Source organism: Panthera uncia, chromosome B4, assembly GCF_023721935.1.
Source record: "Panthera uncia isolate 11264 chromosome B4, Puncia_PCG_1.0, whole genome shotgun sequence".
NCBI lineage: Eukaryota > Metazoa > Chordata > Mammalia > Carnivora > Felidae > Panthera > Panthera uncia.
The window spans coordinates 33,497,408-33,519,360 of record NC_064809.1 but is presented as its reverse complement, the minus strand read 5'-3'; the positions used below and the strand labels follow the sequence as shown (position 1 = coordinate 33,519,360).

Here is a 21,953-nt window from a genome sequence, read left to right as displayed (position 1 = left end):
TATTATTCTCTTCCTCAATTTTTGATGCTTTCCCCCCCTCACACCTCAGTGATAAAACCTTTCTCTCTTTAATATAGTATCTTCCCAAAGGCATACTCCTAGCCCTGGGATCACTGCCCAGGAAACTGGAGGATGTATATCTCTCAGAAATAATCCAAATGCACACTCATTGATTTATATAGCACATTCACACATGTTTACAAAAATCTTATTTGCAGAGCTACACATAGTGTTTTTCCCTTTTACCAAGTACTGACAAGGTGAGGTTACAGAAAACAGATGAAGGGAAGCTGTATGGCATAGTGTGTAAACAATGCTCTTGGATCTTCTGCATGGATTCTATCCTGACTCTGTATCGACTGTTTATGTGGCCTTGACCAAGTCTGTTCGACTTCTGTGTGCCTATTTCCTCATCTGTAATATAATACTTCCCTCACAGGCTACTGTGAGGATCACATGAATGCTATACATAAAACTCCTAGACAATGCTTAGTACATATAAGTGCTAGGTTATTATCGGTTATTATTACTACTATGTGTCTTCCTAAATTATTTTCTATGAGTTAGTACATAGACTATGGTAAATTAACCAGTATTCACCACATGGGGGAAACAATAGGAGTTAGCTTCAAGTTTTAATCTCTTATTTTTATTTGAGTTAAAGACTTTGGCAGAGAAGGGGCTCCCTTGATTATAAATACAGACAGCTCTCTGGTGCAATATTTTCAGCAGCATGAAGGATGGTTGCTAGCTATCAGCAATAGAGCAAAGCCTTTAAGACTCTGGCTGTTAACTTCTACATACTATCAATTCCCCGTTACCCCAGATGCCCAGTGCTGCCTACTTCTACAAAGCCCTTCACTGAGATTTGGATAGCCCTGGAGCCATCTTCCCTGCACCCTGTGTCCCAATGTTACTAGGCTTTTGTACCAATGCTAATTCCCCAAGAAAGGTGAACCAGCTAAAAGACAGGGAAGTAGCTGGTTTAGAGTAATTCACATTAGAGTAACTCTAGGAGAGAATATTTACTTTTAAAAGAAGAACCTACTAACTCAAGTAAGTCTTTTGTTGGTAAAATGGTGGGAGGGAAACTTTATAGTTGGTATCTCTCTGACTTAGTTCTAAAAACAGAGAAACAATAAATAAGCTGTTGGGGCACTTGGGTGGCTCAGTTGGTTAAGCATCTGACTCTTGATTTTGGCTCAGGTCATGATCTCACGGTTCGTGAGTTCGAGCCCCACATCCCATGTCAGGCTCCAGGCCCTGCACTGACACTGAGGAACCTGCTTGGGATTCTCTCTCTGCCCCTCTCTACCACTTGTGCGTGCATGTACTCCCACACTCTCACTCCCTCTCTCTCAAAATAAGTAAATAAACTTAAAAAAAAAAAAGAATGAATAAGCTGTTATAATCCTATTATAGTCAATATCAGCTATTCACTGGTTATCGGGTTGAGCTCAGTCTAAGAAACCCCTTACGAGTTAACTTTTAGAGACAAACTCTTCTCCCTAAGGTTCCAGTTAGAGTCTACCTAGTCATACTTTTTAGTTTCAGGTTTGCTTTCTGAGCAGCTACCACATGTTAAGAGGATTACCCTCTCTAGAATGTACTTTCATAGTATTCCTGGCTTTATTATAACCTTGAAAGAACATGAGAACTGAATGAAAACATATTTATTTAGGCCTTTGCCAGTGAAACCGCTCTGGTTTTGTCCTATGTTTGCTGAGGAAACCAAAACTCACTGAGGTCCTGAGTTTTCTGGTGCCCTTATGTCCTTGCCTGGTAGTGGCGGTCTTTAGTAACTAAACTTGGGGCCCTTACCCTTTTAGCTGAGTTCATCTTTTTCAGGGACTTGGCTTTAGTAGAGGCCCAGTAATACTAGGACACAGGGTACAGGGAAGGGAGCTTTTGAAGCTTAGAGAGGCAGATAGCCCTGGGTGTAAAGTTCTTCTGGTAACAGGTGACTTACTATGAAATAATTACTAAAGGCCTACAGTCCCAGGCAAGGACCTAAAAGAAATCAGGCTATCCTATGAAACAGTGACAAAATGGAAATAATCCTGATATTTTACAAAAATACAGAATAAGGAATTCAATCACTTAATAGGCACATTTGGAACAGTTTCATATGATTAATGTACAATCACAACAAGCTAGGTAAGAAAGAATAGAGGTGAAGAAAACATACGAGGCCAATGGAAATTCTGACTCAGTTGTAAAAATTTTTCTACTAATTATCCTAGGATGGCCCCAGGAGACTCTGTTCTATAGCAAGGCAGAGCTGGGGCCCTGGACTCCCTTTCTGTTGAAATGTGTTCTAAAACTCCCCCTTTTATGCCAATGAGGGGCCCCGGTGAGGGGTGTGAGCCTTCTTCATATTTTGGGAGCTCTCGGACTATACTTGTGCGTACAGGTTGGGAGGAAAAGAACAACATCAAAGCAAGGCAAGGTCGAGTTTAGTTAGCTTGAGTTAGGGTTTGGGCGCTGGCAGTGACTCAACCTTTTGCCCATTGTCCTTCCTGGAGGCCCATAAAAATGCCTCAGAAATAATTCAAAATGTTCATAAACTACGCAAAGCTACGTGGAAGCTGACCCACAGGAAGTAAAAAAGGAAACAGTGTGCATGTGGCTAGTGAAACCTGGAAGTAATTGAAGGAGAGTCACTTCTGCTGGAGCCCCACCTCTCTTCTCAGGCATGTGGAAGGTGTTTCTGCGCAAAAGCCTACCCCGTCCAGAATGTAAGTGTTGAAGAGACAAGGAGCAATTGTGAAGAAAGAGCTATCAGGAGCCAACACACACAGCCGAGAATTATGGGCAGTGACGAGACAGAGAGAGGAACACAGCCCCATGGCCTAACCTAGGCAGGGAGTGCCAATTTGACTTCCCTCCCTCTCATTTCATTATGACTAATCTACTTGTTGGCACTTGCTGGATGCTTGGCTGGGTGTGAGTTTCAAGGTAAGGACTGGTTTTGGAGTCTCCATGAGGTTTTGGAGCCTTGAGAAAGGGACTGGGATTCAGGGAGGATTCTTCCTGAAATCTCTGTCTGGCTGCTATATTTAAGACAGCCCCACATGGGCATTTTTCTTCTATTTGTACGTCAAGGGGGACACTTGTGGGACCTGGGTCTGACATGGCATCATTTTGCCCTATTTTTCAGTATGAAAATAGAGTGGCCCATTTTCATTGCCTGTACTGCTTCCACATCTACACCAGAGGATCCCTCATAGGGAGTATCTAAATTAGGGACATCTTCAGGGAATTTATGAGAAAAAAAGAGAATGGATTTCAAGAAGTTTAAGAAAGAAACCGAGACCCAAAGGGAATTATTCAGGGTCTTCACAATGGGTGGCACGGAATCACATCAGGTGTCAACATCTTCTTGTTAGATGCCTTAGGACACTGTTCTGAACAATGTTGGCTCTTCTCCCCTTTATTACTGGGGCATGGAAAATGCAACAGAGGCAAAGGTCAAAAATTTGAAAATTATATACATATATTTATCCTTACTGATTCTTAGTCAATTTATTAATTGTTGCTTATTGCATCCCTCACATCCCAATTCTTTTTCTCCCAGCCTTTTTCAGGCACCAGGATAGGGACTGACTCATTTCAAAGAAAGGGGAACAACAGATCATAGACTTGGAGGTGGGGGTGGGAATGAGCAGGTCAAGAGAGGCCACTCAAACTCTCTGTGGGGATAAATTCTGAACCAGCCATGCTCTGAGGATTACAAACAACGGTGTTCTGACAGAACTTTAGGCTCCCTGACAGAGTAGTCTGGTAATCTAGAATGCCAGGAGAACCCAGCACTGTGCTTCTCTACTCTGTGGGTAAACCTAAGAACTCTAGATCCTAAGCAGACTGCTTCAGAGTAGAGGAGGCCAGGAAGGCCTTTTTAACAACAGACACCCAATTCCCTAGAGCCCAGTGGGAGCAGACTTGGTGCTGAGTGCTCCCTCACCAGCTGCCCTCTTTTGGCCCAATTTAGCACCAAAGGTGGGCTGTGCCACTGTGGTCAGTATGCCAACACTGCATAAGAGGCCATCACTGCTACGGTCACAGCAGTGTGTGTGAGAAGGGCCCAGGTTCATTTCTCCAGGCTTGAGAGTGAGTGACCAAGCAGAACTGGATATCCTAGCTTAGTGTCTAGGCCACAGCAAAGACAGAAAGAGAGAGACATCAGCTGGGGAGAACAGAACAAGAACCTTCAAAGTCATCAGGAGTGAGGTCACTGTGCCTTAGGCAAAAGCCTCAAAGCCGAGGAGAGAAACATAACTACCCCAGTTCCCTATAGCAGTCTGCTAGAGTCAGGAACAGGAAAGGCAGGCACCTGGCTCTGTGTCTCCATGGCAGACATGGGCTCAGTGTGTGTTTCTATCCCTCCATCTGCTCTAGTCCTCAAGTCCCTCATGCTGGCTGACTGGATGTGGGGCACAGGTGGTGTCTTTCCGCTCTTTTCTATCTGCAGCTGCTACAGAACAAAATGTCTTCCACATCCCCCGTGAATAGAGGCCCTTCTGTTAATGACAATCTATATTTTAGGTGTAAACAGCCCATTTCCCCATTTTAATACATCTACACTCTCTCCTGATCCCACCCCAGAACTGATAGTCCTGAGGCACAATGGCTTTCAGGCCCACTCCTGAGACCTGAAAAGCTAATCCCTTTCCCACCCTCCAAACAGGAAAAAGGGAAGGAAAAGAAAAACTCAGAAACCTGAAGATTGTTTGGAATTTATTCTCTTAAATAAGAATGGTAACATTTGTTAAAAAAAATTAAAAGCACAACACCTTAGTTTCACAGTAACGGCAAAAACAAAGTTACACAATGAAATTAAAAAACTCACAAAGAAACACACCAAAAACTCACATCACAGATTAAAAACAAGGGCAAAAATAAAGGCTTTAGGGAAGGCCAGAAGCGGACAGGTGATGCATTCCTTGGCACAGTTCATCCTCCCTTGCTCTGGCATCTCTGTACCACTGCCATGGGAACCTGGCTTGTTGCCATCCCCCCACCTCCACCCCAAGCCGAATGGCCCAGGAAAAAGGGAACCCCTTAATTCACTGATCAGGACTTCAAGGCCATGCTGCGGCCCCTTTAGGAGGGACTGAAAACAGTCCACTGCCCGAAAGACACCAAACACCGAGACAATAGGGAAGCTACAATAACTAACCCAATGTAACTGATACACAAGCCTAGAAGCAAAACAGAGGTAAGGTGGGGGGTTTGGTCTTCTGTGGCATTTCGCAAGCAACAGAACCCCTGCTTTCCTAGTCTGCTCCCAAATCAACTTTCCGAGGTTGGGAGTGTGTGCTGCTCATTTTCTGAGACATCCATGCCGCCCCCCCCCCCCGCCAAAGTCTCCACCTCCACAGGTGTGTTGGTTGCTCTATTCCCGTAAATCCTGACCCTAACTCTAACCCAGGCCAGTGGCATGGTTCCCCAGTGTAAAAAGGCTCCCTTGATTTCCAGAACCAAGGAACAAGAAGCTTCAGAAACAGCTTCATTATTATTATTATTATTATTATTATTAGCTATGACACAATATATAACTATCTACTTGTATATATGAAATTAAATCTACATAAATATACATGTGTATGTGTATAAATATTTACACATCACCATCAAACTAAGACTTGTGGGGGAGGGCTGGGGAGTTCAGCTGGACTGTAAGATTCTCTTTGCTCTACTGAGAAGTTACCCAGAAACGCCTACAAGGGAAGGGAGCCTGGGAAGCAGTGAGATTTCCTAACTTTGTCCTGACAGGCAGGAACCCCAGGAGTGCATGGAATCCCTCATACTGCATGGCTATTCTAGCCGGTGTGGGAAGTGCCTGCATTTCCTAATGGCCCGTGTGGCATCCAAACTATGGAATCTAATGGTGATCATGCAAGGGTTGTCTAGGGACAGGGAGCAGGCACCCGCCACTTGCAATCTGCTAGGCAGCTTTTAAAATTAACACTATCTTTTCCATCCCATCTCTGTGGCCTGTACTGGAAGAAAAAAGCTCTTCTCTTACCTTATGATTCCCATAGCCTTTATGATTCATTTTTGATTGTCTTCTATATGCTATATGAACTGTAAAGGGAATTCCTCTCACAAAGAAAGGATCCAAAAAACCTGCAGTTGAGGGTCTTGTATTCAAGGGGAAGATACCTCATTTAGGGTTTTTCTTTCTCTACCTGTTGTTGTCCCACTTTTTCTTAAAGTCAGGGCAGGTGCTAGGAGGCCAGGGTAAGAAAATCTGTGCCAGGTCCACTAATCTATTCAGTGTAAGAAGCTTAGAAACAAAGCATTTACAGATTTGGGGAACAGAAAAGAGGGTTTCTACATTAAAAGCACATTATAAACAACAGCATTGTAAACAATGTCCTCCTCCAAACACTAAATTAGCAGCAGTTACAGGTTAGGTTACCAGAGAAAGACAACACTGCAAAGCAGGCTGAAAGCAGGTTCTCTTAACTTGTGAGTGGTTTGGTTTTTTGGCAACGGCAGTAATTTTGGCATAACGGGAAAAGAACATAAGGGAAAAGAGGGTAATGCCACATATACAGAGGTGGCACAGGGCAAAAGCACAGCAGGTCAAGTGCCAGTCATAGCTTTTTCAGCTCTGCTTCCTGGGAGATGGGAATCTAGGAGGATGGTTTATTTATACACAGTGGAATCAAGTTCATTCATTTATAGCCTTTTCTTGTCTAGCGTGCAGGAGAGGAGATGTACCATGGGTCTGGGTTAATGACTGTTATTCATGACACATATTCTGGAACCCTGAAATACCTGAGTTTTTCTGAAGCTTTTCAAAAGGAAATTCTAGTTAAGCTTTAGTTTGAGATTTAAAGAAAGATATCCCTATCAAAGGAAAAAAAGAAATCTACTTCATGCCAACTCTAAACTACCACCCATAATTCCGTTCCTTTTCTACAGAGGCTAGCAAAGATCAGACACCTCCTAGGGGAAGTGTTGGAGCTCTGGAGCACGTTCAGACTCAGAGCTGTAACTTCCAAAAGCCCGAGTCTCCAGGGGCATCAGCCCCAAGCTCTAGTGTTCCCACTGCCCTACAGAGTACCTTAAAGTGGGGGGACAGTGCCTGCCTCATTCATTTTAGGAGCTCAGGTGGTGATTCCTTTGGGATGCCACATCTTGAACCCCTTGTGCTAGAACATGTAAGTCATGTTCAGAATCAAGAAACACAGGGGCTGAGACATCCTCAGGGCTTTGATTTTTTTTTCGCATTGCCAACTCTCATCTCCTTGCTTTGTAGAATATTCTTTTCCTTCTCTTTGGAAGCTTTAATTCATTAGAACTGCTAAAAACCTGAGATCCATTATGCTTCCACACTAGACAGTAAGAATGGCAAAGTGAACCACATGGGAAAGTGAACAAACTTGGCTTGTTCAGAAATGACCTGAACTTCATTGTGTTTCTTTTTGAAGAGTGTTCTCCACTTGATACCCCAAAACCAAGTTCATTTCCTTGAGCTGTTTTACTGAATAGCCAAGTTCCTTGGAAAGTCCATCTCTGCTGGACGAGGCCCAGACTGATGAGGTGGAGCTCTCACTTGGTCAAGTGCATATTCTAGGGCTCAGAGCTGACCTCTCTGTCTAGATCCCTTTGGTAATTTTTCTCTGCCAGCACTTCCCTCTGGTGCTCTGAGAGTGTCAACTGCAAAAGGCTGCCAGCATTTCAGGGGAAAGACAAATTATAAAGGGTTTCAAGGCTATAGAAGGTTCCAAAGTCATTCGTGGCTTAAACATTCCTATAAAATGTTGGTCCAATTGGCAGGGCACTTAAAAAGCTTCCCTGGATTATAATAAGGGCATACATAGGAGGAGAGGCCGAATTTTACCTAGCTCAGCTGGGGTTTGCAGGGTCTCGGCTTCCAAATCCCTGCCCTCTCTGGGTATATTCTCCCTTTCTCCAGTTCTTAAGCACAGGGAAGGAAGCAACTCTGAAAATCTCTCATTTGAAAGTGGAGTGGATAATCCTTCTCTTTTCCAATTTGGAAATTTCACTACCAACTCCTTCTCCATAGTTTCTAGCATTAGCCGATAATCTTTAGTTTTTATATGGTAATTTTCATGAGTTTGTAAATGGCTGCTTGAGATATATCTGCTGTGAAAGACAGAAAAAGTGTGAGATATAGAAACATGGCCCTGTTGACTTCCTCTCTCACCTACACAATGACCCTGGGCTATGTCTAGTCTGGGGCTGTAATGAGGGCATCAGGACCACTCCACAGTTTGTGGTACACATCTCACAGGCTGGCTTGACATATAGCAAAGAGACTCAATTTTAAGGGTCAATTTTAAACTACAATTCCTTACAACAAACCTAATGTCCACGAGCCATGAGCTAAAACCAGAATAAATGTGTTTTTTAGAGGTAGGGATAGTGTCATTCACCTCCTGACATAAGGAAATGATTAGTTGAAATGGAACAAATTAGGGTTTGGTTCCATTAGAAGTTCAAATGCCCCAAAGTGATCAGGACAGGGCATGTCCTTTAATGGGTTACAGGTCAAATAGAAGAGCCATGTCAGCTTATCTAGATACCTAAATAGGGAATGGGATGCAAAAATTTCAAGTTTGGGTGAACATAAATCCAGATCGTGGGATCTTATTGCAATTCCATGCTCTGTCAAAGGAGTCCAAGACAAGAAGGCCCTGTGACTCTAGATTCTCACTCGGGTCAGTGATAAAAACAGCCTATTCAGAATTCCTGTTTACCTGGATGGGGCCTAGACCAACCACCCCAGTGTGTCTGATCGGTGTGGGCAGGCCCCAGGGCTATAGCAACAGTACTTTGAGATTCTGAATAGACATTACTGAAGCTTGGGTGATCCCGCTTACTAGATGGTGCCCCTACTGGCTCATGGTCTGCCAGTGAAACTCCCCTCTGATTTGTACCAGCACCTCCGACAGGCCATAGAGAAAGGGGACTCCAAATGCAAGCAGCTGGCACATGAAAAAGGAGTCCAAAGGGTTTTGGGTCACTTGATGCCCAATCGAAGAAATGTTGCTTTGGAGGTGCTGGCTCATCCCCTTGGCCTTGTCACAGAGGCCAAGAGAGTGACGCGCCACCCAGCCAAACAAGGAAGTGAGGCTACCTGGGGTTCTCTCAGCAGGGCTGGCAATGGCGCTGGCCCGTCCATTTGTGTCCACAGTGGGGCCATCCTGCAGGGGTTCTCTGGCCTCCTAGGAAAGTCCGCAAGAAAAAGAAGAGTGACTGACTGAAGCACTCAAATCTCAGGAGGCGGTGACACCTGCCTGGCTGGTTTACTGCGCTCACCTGTCAATCCAGGCTGTATGTCTCACAGTATTAAAAAAAAAAAAAACAGGACATATTTCATGTAGAAATCACCAAGAGTCAAAATCTGGGTCTACCTTGGAATACCTTTCCTTTCCCCACAAGTCCCACTGCAGTCAACAAAAACCTCTCAAGGATGTTTTAGCCTGCATGCTGACAAGGTAATATCATGTAGCAAAGGGAATACCTGGTTTATCTTGATAAAGACAGGTGGAGGAGCTAGTTACTCTCATTAAAAAAAAAAAAAAAAAAAGAAGGAAAAAAGGTACTTAGTAAAGTAATTCACAGAAATAAAGAAAGTGCAGATTATTTACAGCCACGTTCCTTTTCAGGGTGTCCGTCTCTCAGAAAGATGTTTATTTACAATGACAAAAGTCTTTTATATGAGCGAGCCCGAGGGAGGGTCTAATATAGTCTCTCAAATCCAACTCTGGTTGTGTGTGTAACATTACCTTAGTGAAATGCAACATTAGATTATACTTGAAGAGTTGGTTTCCTTCCCAAATGGACTGCGACCATCTCTCAGGCCATTCGCACCCAAAGGAAAAGCAATTTAGTGGCCTTTCAGCAGGCCCTGCTGGCCACACCTTCACCTGTCACTGTGCAGAAATGTGCCTGCTGCTTCTCTCCCACTTACAGATAGATTACCATTACCTTTCCAGACAGAGGAGCCACTGCCGGTCTCTTCCTCTGTGCGGAGCCGGAGAGTCGATAACAGTAGTGTGGTTTGCAGTAGAATTTACCTGTGCAGAAGAGGCAGGAGACAAGAAGTGAGCAAGACTCTTAATTCTGAACTTGACTCCCTTGTCTTAGCACACTCCTATCTCTCTCCTCTAGCCACAGGGTGCTGTCACCACTGCCCAGGGTTCTTGTCCAAGGAGGCCAAGCCCTCCCTATAAACTTTGATTTCAGCCCTCCTCTCCCTTTTGCCCGAAGGGGGAGGGGGTTTCTTTTGGATATGTGAAGGCCATTGAGCCATCACCCAATCAGCGCCCAGAGCAAAGACGTGAAGCCTGCATGGCAGGGCCAGCAAACAAAGTGGCAGTGTGTGTAGAACAAAGATGTGGTCACATGGAAAGCTGGGAGTAACATTTCTGGGGAAACCAGAATGAACATAAGCGCAGGGTGGAGGCGTGAAGACTGCAGGGGGTGGGGCGGCATTGAGCACTGGCTTTAACAGGACCCCCTCTGCTGCTCCCCTCTCCCACAACTATCCACAAGCCAGCCTTATGACCCCTTAGTGGGTGGGATCAGCATTAAAAACCAATACAAAATGAAACCAAACAATCCTGCAATGGACTATGAATAGAATGAAGCACAACAGAATGCATTAAAGTGCACAGTGGCATACTTAGAGTTAAGTATTAGTCCTTACAGCTTTTAGTTGTGTTTATAGGTGTTTACTGGGTCCTAAACGTTTTCTTTTGCAGGTGTGGCCCAAAATTTGAAAAACAGATCGTGGCTTTTCCCATGACACCGGTAGTGGGAGTCAGTCACAAAAGGTCATTTTTTTTTTTTAAACCTTCCCTTACTCCCACTTTAAAAGAGCCAAGGCTTTTGAAAATTAAAGGACAGACCATACTATAGAAACTGTTGAAACAGGAGTAATCCCACTTATCCTTTTCATTTGCAAAGGGTACTCCTCTGACAAAACAAACTTTTCTGCTCTCAAAGTTAACATAAGAGAACCTAACCAGAAAAACAATAAAAAAGAGTAATGAAAACTAAGAGCCAGCTTTTTGAAACAATAAACCAAATGGACAAACCTTTACTATACTATACTATACTATACTACACTACACTACACTACACTACACTATACTATACTATACTATACTATACTTTACTATACTAATTCAGAAAAACAGAAGACTCAAAAAAAAAAATCAGAAATGAAAGAGGAGACATTACAACTGATACCATAGAAATAGGATCATGAGAAGCTACTATGTATAATTATACACCAAAAAGCTGGATAACCTAGAAGAAATGAACAAAGTCCGAAAAATATATATCATACCAAGACTGAATCAGGAAGAAAGAGAAAATCTAAATAGACCAATACTGAGCAAGGAGACTGAATCAGTAATCAAAACCGTCCCCAGAAAAGTCCAGGAGCAGATAGTGAATTCCACTAAACATTTATTTATTTTAATTATTTATTAAAACATTTTTTTAAATGTTTATTTTTGAGAGAGAGGAGAGAGAGAGTGAGCATGTGTGCGTGCACCTGAGTCAGGAGGGGCAGAGAAAGAAGGAGACACAGAATCCCAAGCAGGCTCCAGGCTCTGAGCTATCAGCACAAAGCCTGCCACGGGGCTCAAACCCACTAACCCTGAGATCACGACCTGAGCCCAAGTCGGACGCTCAACTGACTGAGCCATCCAGGCAGGCGCCCCCCCCCCCCCCGCCCAATATTTATAGAAGAATTAACAGCAATCCTCAAACTCTTCCAAAAATCTAAACAGGAGGGAATACCCCCCAAATTATTTTATGAGGCTAGCATTACTCTGATACCAAAGCCAGATAAGTATACTACAAGAAAATTACAGACCAATAACCCTGATGAATACAAATGCAAAATTCTCAACACAATATTTGCAAACCCAATTCAACAAAACAACAAAGTGGGATTTATCCCTGGGATGCAAGGATGGTTCAACATACACAAATCAATAAATGTGATACACCACACTAACAAAGTGAAAGATAAAAATCATATGATCTCAATAGATGCAGAAAAAGCATTTGACAAAATATAACACCCTTTCATAATAAAAACATCAACAAATTGGGTATAGAAGGAACATACCTCAATACAAGAAACATCATATACAACAAAACCATAGTCAATATCATTTCAAAGGTAAAAGGTTGAAAACTTTTTCTCTAAGATGAGGAACACAAGGATGCCCACTCTCACCACTCCTATTCAAGAAAGTACTAGTCCTAGCCAGAGTAATCAGCTAAGAGGAAGAAATAAAAGGCATCCAAATAAGAAAGGAAGAAATAAAAGTGTCTTTGTTTGCAGATGGTGATCTTACATATAGAAAATCCTAGACTAGATTCCACTGCCAGAGCTAATCAACAAATTAAGTAAAATTGCAAGATACAAAATCAACAATACACAGAAAGTAATTGTTTCTTTTTTTTAAAGTTTATTTACTTATTTTGAGAGAGAGAGGGAGAGAGAAAGAGAGTGAGCAGGGGACGGGCAGATAGAGAGGGAGGGAGAGAATCCTAAGCAGGCTCCACACTGTCTGCACAGAGCCTGACACAGGGTTCGATCTCACAACCTGTGAGATCATGACCTGAGCTGAAATCAAGAGACAGATGCTTAACTCAATGGGCCACGAAGGCACCCTGAAAGCAACTGTTTCTATACATTAACAACAAAACATCTGAAAAAGTAAAGAAAACAATCCCATTCACACCAGCATCAAAAACAACAAAATACTTAGGAATAAATCTAATTAAGGAAGTGAAAGACCAATACACTGAAAACTACAAGACTTTGATAAAAGAAATTTAAGAAGACACAAACAAGGGGAGCCTGAGTGGCTCAGTCAAGCGTCCGACTTTTGGTTCCAGCTCAGGTCATGATCTCATGGTTCGTGAGTTTGAGCACTGTGTTAGGCTCCGCACTGACAGCACAGAGCCTGCTTCAGATTCTCTCTCTCTTCCTCTCTCTGCCCCTCCCCTGCTCTTGCTCTTGTTCTCTAAATAAATAGATAAATAAAAGACAATAAAAAAAGACACAAAGGGAAAGATATTAATGAATTAATATTGTTAAAATGTCCATATTACCCAAACCATTGATCAATTGCATTGATCCAATGCAATTTCTATCACAATTCCAATGGCATTTTTCACAGAGATAGAAAAAAAAAAACCCTATAATTTGAATGGAGCCACAAGAGACACTGAATAGCTAAAGCAATCCCGAGAAAGAAGAACAAAGCCAGAGGCATCATACTTCTTGATTTCAAACTATATCACAAAGCTACAGTAATCAACATAGTATATGGTACTGGCATAAAAACAGACACAGACCAATGGAACAGAATCAAGAACCCAGAAATAAACACCACATATACAGACAACTAATATTTGAGAAGGGAGCCAAGCATACTTGATGGGGAAAGGACAGCTCTTCCCAACAGTGATGGGAAAACTGGATAACCACATGCAGAAGAATGAAATTGACCTGTCTTATACCACTCACAAAAATGAACTTGCAATGGATTAAAAACTTAAGTGTAAGGCCTCGAACCACAAGACTCCTATATGAAAACAGGGGAAAAACTCCTTGACAGTGGTCTTGGCAGTGATTTCCTAGGTATGACAGCAAAAGCACAAGCAACGGAAGCAAAAACTACCGAAGTGAGATGACATCAAAGTCAAAAGTGCCTGCACAGTAAGAGAAACAATCAACAAAATGAAAAAGCAATACTTCTCCCTACAGAATGGGGAAAATATTTGCAAATCATGTATCTGACAAGGGGTTAATATCCAAATATATAAAGAACTCATACAACTCAACAGCAAAAAAGCTAACAACCTGATTAAAAAATGGGCAGAAGAACTGAAGAGACAGTTTTTCAAAAAAGATATGCAAATGGCAGCAGGTAGATGAAAAGGTGCTCAATATTACTAGTCATTAGGGAAATGCAAATCAAAACCACAGGGTATCCCCTCACACCAGTTATAATGCTACCATCAAAAAGAGAAGAATTAAGTGTTGGTAAGGGTACGAGGAAAAAGGAACCCTAATGAATTTCTGGTGGGAATGTAAATTGGCGCAGCTACTTTGGAAAACAGTGTGGCTGTCCCTCAATAAATTAAAGATAGAACTGCCATATGGTCCCAAAATTCCACTCCTGGGTATATATTCAAAGAAACGGAAAATCAGGATCTTGTACAGTTTCTGCACTTCCATGTTCACTGCAGCATTACTCACAATAGCCAAGATATGGAAACAACCTTAAATGTCTGTCAATGAATGAATGGATAAAAAAGATGTGGTATATATACACAAGACAGTATTAGTCAGCTATGAGAAAGAAGGAAATCCTGCCATTTGTAATAACTTAGATGGACCTTGAAGGCACTTTGCTAAGTGAAGTAAGTCAGATAGTGAAAGACAAAAACTGTATAATCTCACTTATATGTGGAATCTAAAAAAAGACAAACTCCGGAGATAGCACAATGGTGGTTACCAGCGGTTAAGGGGTGGGGAACATGAGGAGATACTGGTCAAAGAGTACAAACTTTCAGTTACAAGATTAACAAGCTTGGGGAATCTAATGTACAGCATGGCGATTATAGCTAACCATGCTGTATTATATGCTTGAATGCTGCTAACAGAATGGACCTTAAAAGTTCTTACCACACAAAAAATTAGTAACTATGTGATAGGATGAAGGAGGTACCTAACACTATGATGGTAATCATTTTACAATTTATAAAAGTATAAATCAACACACTGTACACCTTAAACTTATATAATGTTATGCGTCAGTTATATCTCAATAAAGCTAAGAAAAAAAGGGGAGGACCTAAAAGTCAAAGGAAATAAAAATGAGATGGACTTCTTTCTTTTTTCCCCTTTACTTGGTGCTCTGATTACATCTTTCTTCTTTTCCTTCAAAGTAACTGATTTCTCTGTTCTTTTACCTGTACCCTGCTTCCCAACACGAAATCTTTTAGAAAAACATAGTTTATGGACTTTTATAAGTCAAATAATATTCATACACATAATATGTTTTCTGAAACAGAATTTCCCACTACCTTTTGGCACTTAACCAGAACTCAGAAACACTACATCTATTGTCAGGAACACTGATAGCCAAAGGACCAACAATCTCACTGCTTTTTTCTCTATGAAGGGAGATGAATCATGGGTTGTTTTTTTCAGCTTGGACAATCTGTAATAAACCATTTCACTTTTGTGAATTTTGGCTAAGAGAGAAAATGTAATTAGGAAAAGACAAAACTATTAGTCCTTGGATCGTATACTACTTTTTTGTCTGTTCTGTATTTTAATCTTCTTTATGGAACACTTCCCTCCTCCACGTGATTTTGATGGGCTATCAACCATGAGGCCTAAAATTATCCACCACAAAAATAAATATATGACTTATATAGGCCAATCATAATATCCCCTTTCCTTCTAGCCCACTCCAGGATATAGCATGTGGCTAAGTCAGGCTAACCAGAGCCATTCTTGGGGATTCTCAGGGATAGTGAGGAAGGGCAGCCCTTCTCTGAGACTGCTATCTAGAAAGAAGATATAAATCTAATGCTTCAACTTTAATCTGACTTGAGTTTCTATTACTTGTTACCAAGTCTTATTTTATTACAGTATCAGAAAACTACAGTTATAGGGGTGCCTGGGTGGCTCAGTCGGTTAAGAGTCCAACTTTGCCTCAGGTCATGATCTCGCAGCTCCTGAGTTTGAGTCCTGCGTGGGGCTCTGTGCCGACAGCTAGGAGCCTGGAGCTTGCTTTGGATTCCGTGTCTCCCTCTCTCTCTGCCCCTTCTCAGCTCACATTCTGTCTCTGTCTCAAAAATAAATAAATGTTATAAAAAAAAAAGAAAAAAAAAGAAAACTACAGTTATAGTTACTTTCACTCCTTTCTTGTATTTTTTCCCCTGCATTAGTTTGCTTTTTTCTACAAAGTAGAATCCTAGATTTTAAAAAACAGCTCAATAGGCTAACCTCCAGGGAATCCTCACTGAATTCTGCTACGGTATTCTATTTTAATAAAGAAAAGAGGCTTAGGTTTCAAAACAAGTCCCACAAGCCTAACCAAAAGGTAATTATCAAGAAAATTCCAGAAACTTGTTTTCTCTATAAATGCAGTACAATGTGATAGAAGGAATATGAGCTCTGAAGTCAGATCTCAGTTTAAATACTGTCTCAACGACTCAATAGGCATGTAAACTATTTAGCATTTTGAAACATGTTTCTTTATGTAGAATATGAAGATACTACTCATAGGGTGAGATAAGTAAATGAGAGACCACATTATGTGTTATAGGTGCTCAATTAATGTCTCCTGCCTCAAACTCTTCCCACATTCAACTTGGTGGTACTTTTTGCTTCTTAGATTAATAACAAAAAGAGCTAATTATTATTTTATTATTTTTAAATACAATTTATTGTCAAATTTGTTTCCATACAACACCCAGTGCTCATCCCAACAAGTGCCCTCCTCCATGCCCATCACCCACTTTACCTTCTTCCCCACCCCCCGTCAACCCTCAGTTTGTTCTCAGTCCTTAAGAGTCTCTCTTATGGTTTGCCTCCCTCCCTCTCTGTAACTTTTTTCTTCCCCTTTCCCTCTCCCATGGTCTTCTGTTAAGTTTGTAAAGATCCACATACGAGTGAAAACATATGGTATCTGTCTTTCTCTGCCTGACTTATTTCACTTAGCATAATACCCTCCAGTTCCCTCCACATTGCTGCAAATGGCCAGATTTCATTCTCTCATTGCCAAGTAGTATTCCATTGTAAATATAAACCACATCTTCTTTATCCATTTGTCAGTTGATGGACATTTAGTCTCAAAAAGAGCTAATTTTTTTTTTTATTTAAAAAAAAATTTTTTTTTTAACATTTATTTATTTTTGAGGCAGAGACAGAGCATGAACGGGGGAGGGTCAGAGAGAGAGGGAGACACAGAATCTGAAACAGGCTCCAGGCTCTGAGCAGTCAGCACAGAGCCTGACGCGGGGCTCGAACTCATGGACCGTGAGATCGTGACCTGAGCTGAAGTCGGACGCTTAACCGACTGAGCCACCCAGGCGCCCCAAAAAGAGCTAATTTTTATGTAACATTTACCACATGCCAAATATGTATTATAACGTCTATCAATTCATTTAATCCTCAGAACTCAATAAGGTAGATATTATTACCCACTTTTTTCTAGTTGAGGCACAGAAGCGTTAAGCAACCTGCCCAAAGTGTCCCCTACTCAGTAAATCTCACAGAGGACTTGAACCTACTAGTAAGCTTGACTCCAAGACCTATACCTTTAGTCACTACACTATGATGCCTGTCTCAATTAGTGAATACAACCACGCTGTTATAAACTACCCACAAATTATGGTTGATTCAGTCAAGCCACTGATTTTAGATGATCTAAATAAATGAAATCTTGATAATTAACTATGGGAAAGACTAGAAAAAGAAATTGGAGGAAACAGATGGCTAAAGGACAAGCTTAAGCCAAAATGGGGCCATGCATTTATTCATTCAATAACTTACTGAGTGCCATTATAGGACAGGTACAAATCTAAACACTGAGAATGTTCCAGTCAAGAAGACAGACTAGTCTCTACTCGGATGGAGCAGATGATATGTGAATAAGTACCAAGCAGTGATGAGTACTAGAGATCAGGAGGTCTGAAAAATGCCCCTCTGAGGGGAGAATACGTGAGTGAAGAAGTGAATGACAAAAAGCCCACCCTGTAAAGATTAGGGGGAAGTGTATTCCAGGAGAGGAGACAGTGCCAACTGCTAAGGTAAGCAGTGGCCTAATCATGTTTATGAAATGGAAAGAGATCAGTGTGGCAGGAGTATAGTGAGCTAGGGACAGGAAATGCAGGCTGGGGTAGACATGCCAAGCTCTCAGCCCCAGCAGATTCTATTTGTACTATAGCGGACCATAAGAGTACAAATCAGGAGGTTGCAAAAATCTGATTTACATCTTTTAAGACTCCTCGGTTGCTTTGTGGAAGCAGACTATAGGGGGCAATGGTGGAGGCAGGGAGATCAGTAGTCCAGGTGGAAGATGCAGAGTGTGGTCAGGGTGGTACTCGCAGAGACGGAGAGCAGTGGACTATTTTAGGCTTGTTGCTACCAATGGAGGCCCTTCACAAAACACCTTAGCCAGTAGGGTGTTTTCTCTCCTTGAGACGACAGGGAATGACCTGATGTACTGTCTGATTTAGAGTCCTTGTCTTCAGAGTTGGCAGCAGTTGAAAATAAGCGAGTATTTGGGAAGAGAAAGAAGATCTTAGTTTTAGGGTAAACTGCATCCTTTTAAAAGAGCTGAAGGGAAGACTAATTAGGGACAAGGGTAAAAAAAGGTGGATGTTTCTCTAAAGTGTAAGATTCTCAGTTTACCTGTGTGGAGCTGACATGGGCCCAGAGTCACTAATCCCAGGAGGCCAACCTGGAAGGGATCCCAGAGGTCATTTAGTGCAAACCAGTACTTATTAGTTGTGTGAACTTGAACAAGCATTTACAACTTCTCTGAATTCACTTTCCTGATGTATATAAAACTGCAATAATAAAACTAGTTCTGTATAGGGTTGTTGTGAAGGCAGAATGACACGGTACATGTTAAAGAGCCCAGCATAGTGCGGGGGTTATTTCTTTCCTCCTACAAATGAGCTAGGACTTTCCTGTCTTTTTCTTATCTAAGGGCCTTCAGTTAGATTTCTGAGTCACATGGTAATGTGGATGAACAACAGGCTAAAACTTCAGGAGCCCCAAAATTCCATTCTTTTCTCCAGTTCACTTGTCTTTTGTCGTGGGGCTGAGCTGATAAAAAGTTTATCTGGGTTAGAATTTGGGGAGCTTGTTTGGATCCACTGTCCTCCCCGCCCCAGTGTCAACAACAAAGCACCAACCAGCCTCGTCCGTGCCCAGTGTCACAGTCATTTCCACCTGAGCTCCTGTCGTTCTCTTGCCTAGTATGCCATCTCTTCCTCTACTTGGCCATTTCATACTTCTCTCTCAGAGTCTCACCTAAGGTCAGTTAAGTCATTCCTAAAGGCTACTGAGCTTCACTGATTTCTTCTTCCTCTAAACTTCTACAAAGTTAAAATCTGTATGTCGTCTGTTAGCCCTTAATCATATACTCTTCATTGTTGTTGTTGCTCCATGTGCCCTGGTCTTATCATGCCCACCAGAGTGTAAGCTCCTTGAGGAACATTTTACATTTCATCTGTATCCTCAAGAGAATGTGGCAAAGACAAGTACACAACAATCTATGGGCAAAAATATTTGTAAATCAATTAATTGGCTGGACCTTGAGCGATCTTCTTTCTAGCCAGACTTCAGTAAAAGGCTAACTAAAATAACCCCAGCATCAAGGACAGTTAAAAGACACTGGATGGGCTCCATCTGCCAATCCCTACCCTTAGAAATCAGAGGCGTTACAGAAAGAGCAGGTGTGTAGGAATGGTGGAACAGAAAATTTGATACCTAAGAATATACTTTGGTTATTTAGTCAACTGTCTTAACTCTTCCCTCACTGGGTGGTGCTTTTTACTAAAGTTAAGGACCAGCTACCCCATAATGGTAAGAGTTAGCTTTTCTCAGTTCAGTACTTTGGCTGCTTTGTTGCTACTTCTGACAGAGCTGCCTATTTATTCATTATTAGCAGAGCCTGGATGACTAAAGTGACCACTTCCTAATGGTGGTGTCCCTCTCCTATGTGATATCATCTTACCATCTCCTCAGTCAAAAATTACCTACCAATATAATGGACATACCATAGTGTGATTTATAAGACATATATATTTAGTCATTCAGATAACCAAATATATTTCTCATGTATATTCAGTCTTCATCCAGTTTCTGACTCAGCTCCAAACCCTTGGAATTCCCCAAGTGTTGACAGAGATAAAAGTATCTTTGGCTGTAACAATTAATGTGACTTTTGGATCCCACCCAAGGGCAGGGGCTGTTGCCAGGAGGACCAACCATGTGATTTGAGGGTTGGACTTCCAGGATACCTCTCAACCCCTCAAGGGAGATGGGCTGGAGACTGAATCAAACAATGGCCAATGATTTGGTCAAACATGACTACACAATGAAGCCTCCATAAAAACCCAAGAGGATGGGGTTCAGAGAACTTCCAAGTTGGCAAACATATAGAGATGTGGGGAAAGTGGTGCCCCTGGAGAGGGCATGGAAGCTCTATGCCCTTTCCCTAGACCTTGCCATATGTATTTCTTCATGTGGCTGTTGATTTGTTATCTTTTACCATATCCTTTAATAAACTGGTATGTAAGTGTTTTCCTGAGTTCTGTGAGCCATTTTAGCAAATGAGAAGAACCAAAGAAGGAGGTCGTTGGAACCTCCAATCTGTAGCTGGTGGTCAGAAGCACAGGTAATAGCCTGGGGCTTATGACTAGTGTCTAAAGTAGGGGGCAAGGGACAGTATTACTGGCCTGAGCCCTTAACGTGTGGAATCTGATGCTATCTCTGGGTCGAGTAGTTAGTGTCAGAATTGAGCTGAATTCTTAGACACCCTGCTGGTGTTGGAGAATTACTTGGTATTGGGGCGGGGGTAGGGGACTCCACCACCCTGCCCCCACATTGGATTTGGGTCCAGGAATCCAAAAAGAGGGCACATAATGCCACCTCTATGAGGACTCCCATTAATCTAGATCTTTTCATTACTTTTGAATCAGTAAGCCTGCCTTTCAAGACATTCCTTCAGCATTCCATAGGAATGAGTGTAGTAGTCAGTTACTTTAAGGAGTTTTAAAGAGTCTTTAGATGGCAGGCATGCCAGCCTGCCTCTGTCTATTGGGCTTTATTAATTGTTTGCATAATTCTCCACCTTCTGCTCCATTAACATCGTTCTATTTATAAAAGCAACAAACGTTACAAAAGGCCAGGGCTTGGACACTGTAGTAAATTAGATTTAGATCCTGTGCTACAAACTCTCAATTCATCAGGCAAACAGTGATGCTAGAGAGAGGTGGGCATAATTCGGTCATCCTCAGGAAGCAAAAGTCTCAGAGACCCGAAGGGCGTGAAATCTAGTTTCAATTTGCTGTTATTGACCGGAGGCAAGAAATGTGACTTCCATAGGCCTGTCATTTCCCCTTCTCTAAAGTAAAGACAAAAATACCTTATTCGCTTTGTGTCCCTTTTATCTTAAGATCCCACCCTGAGGTAAGAAAGCAAGTGTCTGTGAAGCCAGGGAAGTGATTTACATTAATGCATGCCATTCTCATTACCGTCATTACTGAGTAATACTGTGCTACAGCTTGGTGACTTTAGGGAAATATTTATAAGAGTCTTAGAGAAAAAATAAAGAGTAGAGGGAGATGGATGGGAAGGGTTAGGAGAGGCAGAAAAAATGTATATATAAGAATGCAGTAAGAGCCCTAAGGTCAGCTCACGTGGAAAGAAGTGCCCCTAAGCTCAGTTTCTAAGTATGGCCTCAAGTGCAAATAGACTCACCATCCTCGATGTCATAGGCGTAAGCCGAGAGGCGCAGGGTAGTGGCGCAGTACTCGCATTTGAAGCAGCTCCGATGGAAGAACTTGCCCTCAGCACTCAGCCTCTCCATCACGTAGACCCGCTTCTGACAGAAGTAGCACGTGTCGCTGCCTCCTAAATTCTGTGGGAACTCCTTCTTTATCGAGCCCTGTAATGGGGGATGGTGGAAGATCTGTCAGAGCCAACACTTCTTAGACTCACCTCCTGGAGGTGCACGACCCTCTCCATATGTGAAACTAACCCTCACTAAGCAATTTTGTTTTGAGACAGACTACGATGACTCACTTTATTATTGGCTCTCCTGAAAAACAATGGCACTACTGCAGTGACTGTCACATGTGCCCTCTATATAGCAATCGGCATTAGCTGGGTTCTGAATCGATGT

The 21,953-nt window shown here is 42.1% G+C and overlaps 1 protein-coding gene across 12 annotated transcripts in view; it reads right to left on the bottom strand.

Annotated features, from left to right (window-relative positions):
• The window catches only part of MICAL3 (microtubule associated monooxygenase, calponin and LIM domain containing 3), a 208,983-nt gene that overhangs the window by 68,376 nt on the left and 118,654 nt on the right, over positions 1 to 21,953 (bottom strand). For all 12 annotated transcript variants that reach the window (XM_049624829.1, XM_049624817.1, XM_049624820.1 and 9 more), the window contains 3 exons: positions 21,530 to 21,716; positions 9,970 to 10,058; positions 9,116 to 9,203 (listed from right to left, as the gene is read on the bottom strand). In XM_049624829.1, coding sequence (XP_049480786.1) covers positions 9,116 to 9,203; positions 9,970 to 10,058; positions 21,530 to 21,716 — 364 coding nt within the window. The remainder of the gene's footprint in view (positions 1 to 9,115; positions 9,204 to 9,969; positions 10,059 to 21,529; positions 21,717 to 21,953) is intronic.